The 7207-nt window shown below is 43.1% G+C and overlaps 1 protein-coding gene across 4 annotated transcripts; it reads left to right on the forward strand.

The window, feature by feature from the left end:
• Window positions 1–427: 427 nt before the first annotated feature.
• nop9 (NOP9 nucleolar protein) lies at window positions 428–4802 on the forward strand. Of its 4 annotated transcripts, none has more exons than XM_029725117.1 (11): window positions 428–509; window positions 964–1324; window positions 1446–1682; window positions 1784–2011; window positions 2090–2197; window positions 2350–2491; window positions 2863–3055; window positions 3303–3563; window positions 3706–3918; window positions 4064–4169; window positions 4570–4802. In XM_029725117.1, exons 2-11 carry the CDS (start codon window positions 1018–1020, stop codon window positions 4722–4724), a joined length of 1950 nt encoding a protein of 649 aa, XP_029580977.1. In that variant the 5' UTR covers window positions 428–509; window positions 964–1017; the 3' UTR covers window positions 4725–4802. The 4 variants fall into 4 exon arrangements, with proteins under 4 accessions (XP_029580977.1, XP_029580978.1, XP_029580979.1 ...); XM_029725118.1 differs by having other exon boundaries at window positions 450–509; window positions 968–1324; XM_029725119.1 differs by lacking the exon at window positions 428–509 and adding an exon at window positions 516–674.
• The last annotated feature ends 2405 nt before the right edge of the window (window positions 4803–7207 follow it).

Raw genomic sequence — 7207 nt, forward strand, 5'->3', positions numbered from 1 at the left:
CCGCCAGATCAGAGGCGTGATAAGTGTGTGAATTGGACAATTTTACTGTCCTGCTAAGCATTCAAAAAGTAACAAGTGTCAGGGAAAAAGTATGGAGTATAAATAACATTATTTTCTTTAGGAATGTAGCGGAGTAAAAGTACAATTTGTCAAAAATGTAAATAGTAAAGTAAAGTACAGATACTCAAAAAACGACTTTAGTACTTAAAGTACTTTTACTTGAGTCCTTTTCACCAGTGGTTTTACTGTAATGTGATGGAATATCTGGACTCAGGAGAAATTAGACACTGTGACAATTATATTTTTATTTAATCAATTAAAGAGCCCGTTCATATAGTCAGTCCTACTGTATGTCAACCAGCAACCACAATTCATGATTCGTTCTGTTGCCCTGTGGATAATGAAGCAAAGCCAAGAGCCCCCTGCTGGTTGATGAAAATAATGCACGAAATTGACCTTTGGAAATTGACGTCATCTTCACGCGCCAACAACAGACCATCGTTTCACATGTGAGTTGTTCTATTAGCTAGCTTGGTGTTATATTTTCGAACTTTTTTAATGTTATTATGTGTCTTGTTTTTTAGTCCATTCATATAGCTCGTTTATAAGTTATGAGACAATCAAAGATTACAGACGATTTGAACTGGAAGAGAACGGTCGCAGTGATCTAGCTTGTTAGCTATTTATTCCATGGGTTATTCATTCTTGTTAGCTAGCTAACGTCAGCTAAACCAAAACAGTTTATTCTTGTTGTTAGCTAGCTAGCTAAACCAAAGAAGATTCCGATTGTTAATGTATTGACAGCTCCTTCAATTTAGGTTGTTCTTAATAATCAAAAGTGTACTTTCAACGGACAAATATTTTGTCTCATATTCATGGCTGGTCCGTGTTAGTTTGAGTGAGCAGGGGGTAAAAGCATCTGCTTTTCATCTTATTCAACAACATGCACATTGTTTTTTCCAGATAGAAGACACCAGTACCCAAGTAATCAAGTTGCATTGGTGTCCTTACTTTAAAATGCTGGCAAAGATGGAGGAAAACAACCAGTGGAGAGAGGCAGGATTGAAGAGGAAGTATCCTGAAGATAGAGAAAGAATGAGAGGAGGAGTGGGAGAAAGAGGAGATGAAGACAGAAATAGAGGAAGAGAAGCAGGTGAACAAGGAGAGGGAAAGAGAGGAGGAGCAGGTGGAAGAGGAAGTAGGGGTGGAAGAGGAGGAGGTGAAGGAGGAGGTGCCAAGAAGCGTCTAGATGCCTTGAGTGTGGGATACTTCCGCAGAGTGGGAGAGAGACTCAGCGAAGGCTTCACAGAGGACGAGGAGAGAGGTGAGAGCCCTTGCACAGGGAAGGAGATTGGGTCAATTATGTGCATAAATGTTTGCATGAGCATACAATGCTGTGACCTTTACAACATAGCTTCACATCTTAATGTCTTCCTCCCCTATAGTTCTCTTTGTGGAGAACGTGCTGACGGAGGTCAAAGGGCAGGCTGCCCTGGTTGCCATGGATGTGACAGGAAGTGTCACCCTCCAGCGTCTGCTCCCATTGGCTAGCCCCGGCCAGGTGGGGGAGGTGCTGGCTGAGCTTGGCGGAGAATCGGGGTCCGATTTTAAGACAGTGTCATGTGACAAATGTGGGGGTCATGTCTTGGAGAGCGCCCTCAGACAGATGCCCAGATGGAGACGTGAGTCTGATTGTGACCAGTCTGAAAACAATTCCTAGCACCTGAAATGTCAAGATATAATAGAATGACATGAAATAAATCTCCTTTATATTGTCTCTTAGAAAAGAGCTCATCAGAGGAGGAAAAGACAGCTACCACAGAAGGAGATTCCGAGACGGAAGGGGAGGATTGTGGGATACTAGAGGCCCAGGTTCTGTCCCTGTGTCACGTGGTGATGGAGCACTGTGCAGAGTTCATCAGACACACACACGGCTCCCACGTGGCCCGCACGCTCATACATGTACTGGCAGGCTGCCTTGGTCCAGCCCGCACCGACACAGCACGCCCAGGTACACACACACACACACGCACACAATTATCCAAACACACTCATACACACAATAACTTGACTGTGTATTTTGTTCCAGGTGTAAAGGACAGGAATGTCACCACTCAGCTGACCTACTTTGAGGCGCCCACATCATTTTGGTGGGAACTAAAAACCCTGTCTACCTCCTTGATGGATAATGTCAATGGTAAGTCTTCTGTCATCAGGCTACAGTACATTGAAACCCCTCATTGCACTTCGCAGTACATCTTCGCAGTACATACTATTGGAGATGTTTCTTGCAAGCAAGTCACAATGGCATTACATGATCTATCTCTCCTCTTCCATCTCTCCCATCAGTGTGTGTGACTGATGCAGTGGCTAGTACAGTGTTCCAGACCATGTTGACGGTGTGTCACAGAAACCGACCCAAGCTCTGCAAGCTGCTCACCAAAGGTATCGTGGAGTACCTGACATCACTCAGCTCTGCTCCTGGAGTCAGGTCAGTGAGATTTCCTCTAGACATTTGAATCAATGTATCTTTGCCCTTTTTTTATTAGGGCCCGGACGATACCAGTATTGCAATATATTTCCATGCCAAAAATGAAAACACAAAGTAAACTCTTTGTTTAAAAACCTGCTGTATGTAAAATATTGTGTGCTGTAGCTGGGAAAAGAAATAAATGTGACTGGATGACATCATAATGATGTTTAAAACATTAGGGCTGTTTTCCTAAAGAAGTTAAATCCACTATGGGTTTGGTTTCCTTGCCACGATGCTAACGAGTATCGCTGTACTGGTATCGTCCCGGTCCTACTTTTTATACTTTTGGATATCTTGTCTTTGTCTCTCTTTTTGTCTCTTTCTCTTAGTCCTCTCTTGGTCTTTCTGAAGGACCAGGCCTCTAGTCGGCTAATTGAAATAGTCCTCCAGTTATCCCACAAGGCCTTGCTCCGGGACCTCTATAAGAACCACCTCCAGGGTCAGCTAGTAACCCTGGCCATCCATCCAATCGCCAACTTCCCCATACAGAGACTGACAGCAGCCTCTACCAATTACAAAGTGGTATGCCAATATGTATACCCCCTATAGTTATTGCTGTGATTAAGTTTTTTTGTATGCATCATGGTTACTTAGTGTTATTCATACAGATACCATACTATTAGTCCTGAAATCCATAAGATGGTAAATACTGATGAATTTAATCTGTATTTATCAGGGTGCATGATAAAACAGAACAAAAGTTTACAATGACAGGGGTAACTCTACCTCCACTATTTGTCTCTTCCTTCCTCCCTCTCTCTCTCCACAGTTCCTGAAGGTGTTTGATGAGTTAGCCGAGGGTTTGGAGGCCATCTTGGCAGCAGGTCACATGGGTGTGATCGTCCAGCTGACAGACAGCTGTGCAGAGCGGGAGGAGAAACAGGGAGAGATGATGCAACGCCTCCTTAATGCCTTTCACTGTGCTGAACCTGCCTCTCGACACACCGCCTGCCTGCCTCTTTTTCTGTCCCTGCTCACACACGAGGTGTACTACAGCTCAGAGGCAGCAGAGGGCAACACACAAACAGAGGTATTGGTCTCAAAGTCCCCAAATGAACTTGATGTTCTGAATACACCCACCCACCCTACTTTGGATCTGACACCAAGCATATTGTGTCTATCCATAAAAAGACCAACACTATCGTCTTTTGTATTCCCTCTTACCTCCCTAGCGCCCCCTATCCTCTATCTGTTACCATGGCTCGCGTCTGGTCCAGTCACTGGCCAAGTTCAAAGACCGCTCCCTGCTCCTGAACAGCCTACGCTCTCTGACCCCCGCTGACCACCTGACCCTGGGAACCGACCAATCAGGCAGCCACGTTCTGCAGCTCCTGGTGACATCCTCTAGCGATAAGGGGAGGGGAAAGATCCTGAGGAGACTGGAGGTAGTACTTGCTAAACAGAGTACTTCCTCTCATTGTTAGTCATGGTCCAAAGCTGACTGTTTTGTTGATCACGTTCTCACAGCAGTCCCCATATCTCCTAATCCCCTGCTTCCCTCTCCCTGCCATGTCCTTACTTGGCTCCCAGGGCCAGTATGTCCAGATGGCCTGCTCCAGGTATGGCAGCCGTGTGTTGGAGGCAGTCTGGAACAGCGCCACTGTCCCCCAGAGACAAAGCATCGCTAAGGAATTAGGTAATATCTACAGAAATGTGTTAGTGTTGCTGAAGTTAAGTTGTCACCCAAGAATGGGACTGCTAGTAGCTACTCACTAGTTTACTGGTTAGTATTGATTTCATTGTGTTGGGGGTTGTGGCAAGCATATAATCAAATTCTGTCTTAGGTTGGACCACATAGACCAACGTTTCCCAAACTCGGTCCTGGGGACCCCAAGGGGTGCATGTTTTGGTTATTGCCCTAAAATAATAAATTTGTCTTCAAGCTTTGATTATTTGAATCAACTGTGTAGTGCTAGAGCAAAAAACCAAAGTGTGTACCAATTGGGGTTCCAGGGCCGAGTTTGGGAAACGCTGTTTTTAGACCATGTGTTTTGTTTTTAAATGTCATTCTTGCCCTCTCTCTTTTTCTCTCTCAGTGCCTTGTGAGACACAGCTTAGATCAGGCCAGTTTTCTCGTCACGTTTGGGCCAAATTTGCACTGACCCACTTTGTGAAGAGGAGGGCCCAGTGGCAGGAAGTGCAGACGGGCGAATCGAAGAAGAGGAAGCTCTTTAGTGACATTCTGGAGTGAGAAATTGTGCTGGGAATTGTCTATGGAATTTCAATGTGATTTTTCTACGCGATCAAATAAAAAGTATATAAACATCCACTCTTCATTTGTATGCATGGTTAGGAGTGATACTAAAGTACACTAATTTCCAAATCTCACATTAAGATTCACAGAAGTCATGCTTAATTGTATAGAATTGCAGTATGGATTTTCATACTAAAATGCTAGAAAAATACACATTTTTTTACTATACCAACACTATTTTAGGGGTCTGTAATAAGGCATTTATAAATTGTGTTCACCATTTATCAATCATTACTTTCACATGAATAAATCATTTACTAATCATTAGTATTGTTGGTCACTAAAGTGAGAGCTATTTAGTGCCTTCAGAAAGTATTCAGACTTTGACTTTCCGCATTTTGTTGCGTTAGCCTTATTCTAAAATAGCTTTTTTCTTTTTAAAGCATCCTCTACACAATACTCCATAATGACAAAGCAAAAACAGGTTTAGACATTTTTGTTAATTTATAAAAACTTAAAACAAAGATTACATTTACATAAGTATTCAGACCCTTTACTTAGTACTTTGTTGAAGCACCTTTGGCAGCGATTACAGCCTCAAGTCTTCTTGGGTATGACGCTACAAGTTTGGCACACCTGTATTTGGGGAGTTTCTCCCATTCTTCTCTTCAGATCCTCTCAAGCTCTGTCTGGTTGGATGGGGAACGTTGCTGCACAGCTATTTTCAGGTCTCTCCAGAAATGTTTGATTGGGTTCAAGTCCGGGCTCTGGCTGGGCCATTCAAGGACATTGAGACTTGTCCCGAAGCCACTCTTGCGTTGTCTTGGCTGTGTGCTTAGGGTCATTGTCCTGTTGGAAGGTGAACCTTTGACCCAGTCTGAGGACCTGAGTGCTCTGGAGCAGGTTTCATCAAGGATCTCTCTATTCATCTTTGCTTCCCAATCCCTGCCACTGGAAAACAACCCCACAGCATGATGCTGCCACCACCATGCTTCACCGTAGGGATGGTGCTAGGTTTCTTCCAGACATGACGCTTGACATTCAGGCCAAAGAGTTCAATCTTGGTTTTATCAGACCAGAGAATTTTGTTTCTCATGGTCAGAGTCTTTAGGTGCCTTTTGGCAAACTCCAAGTACGTTGTCGTGCCTTTTACTGAGGAATGGCTTCCGTCGGGCCACTCTACCATAAAGGCCTGATTGGTTGAGTGCTGCAGAGAAGGCTCTGCCATCTCCACAGAGGAACTCTAGAGCTCTGTTCTTGGTCACCTCCCTGAACGAGGCCCTTCTCCCCCGATTGCTCAGTTTGGCCAGGCGGCTAGCTCTAGGAAGTCTTGGTGGTTCCAAACTATTTCTATTTAAGAATGATGGAGACCATTGTGTTCTTGGGGACCTTCAATGCTGCAGAAATGTTTTGGTACCCTTCCCCAGATCTGTGCCTCGACACAATGCTGTCTCTGAGCTCTACAGACAATTCCTTTGACCTCTTGGCTTAGTTTGTGCTCTGACATGCACTGTCAACTGTTTGACCTTATATAGACAGGTGTGTGCCTTTCCAAATCATGTCCAATCAATTGAATTTACCACAGGTGGACTCCAGTCAAGGATGATCAATGGAAACAGGATGCACCTGAGCTTAGTTCTGAGTCTCATGGGTCTGAATACTTATGTACATACGGTATGTTTTTTTATTTTTAATAAAATGTGTAGAAATTTCTAAACTGTTTTTGCTTTGTCATTATGGGGTATTGGGTGTAGATTTGAGGAAAAAAAAAAAACAATTTTAGAATAAAGATGTAATGTAACCAAATGTGGAAAAAGTCAAGAGGTCTGAATACTTTCCGAAGGCACTGTATATTTATAAGTGTCTGAGGGACCAGTGTAATTTCCCACAAAAAGGTTGGCATGCCATTGGTATACAATCCTGTAGTACCCGGTGTAAATAGCCAGTTTACTAACATTTACAAATATGGGAGTAATGATTAATAAATGGTGAGCATACAGTTTGTAAATGCCTTATAAATGGTTAATTATGATCCTTAAAATAAATTGTTACCAAAATCCTTTATGCAAACTACCATAAAAAGTGTCATAAAATACAAATGTGTTTATATTATCAAGAGGAAATGACCAAACAGAAAATTGTGGCCCTGAGCAGCAGGTGTGTTGATGGCACCTCATTAAAATGTTCTCTGGTTGTTTGTCAAAGGAGGTGAAAGTTGGAAAACAACTATAAGGCTCTCCATCAAATATTTAGCTCGTGACAGTAAATGAGGCCTTGGATTTGAAGATCAAATTTAAGGTCTGGCCACAGCTTCTACAAGGACTGCTTGCATCATCACTGGAGAAGCTCAGCCTCCCTTGAATGTTGAGTTTCTTTGAAAGGAGTCTTGTTTTGTAAAATGCATTAACCCTAAGAAGCTTTACCAACAACATGACAAAGTTTGAGGACATGGGTTATAAAGATTTAAAAGAAGACAGCTA

The sequence above is a fragment of the Salmo trutta genome, chromosome 31 (assembly GCF_901001165.1).
Source record: "Salmo trutta chromosome 31, fSalTru1.1, whole genome shotgun sequence".
Taxonomy (NCBI): domain Eukaryota; kingdom Metazoa; phylum Chordata; class Actinopteri; order Salmoniformes; family Salmonidae; genus Salmo; species Salmo trutta.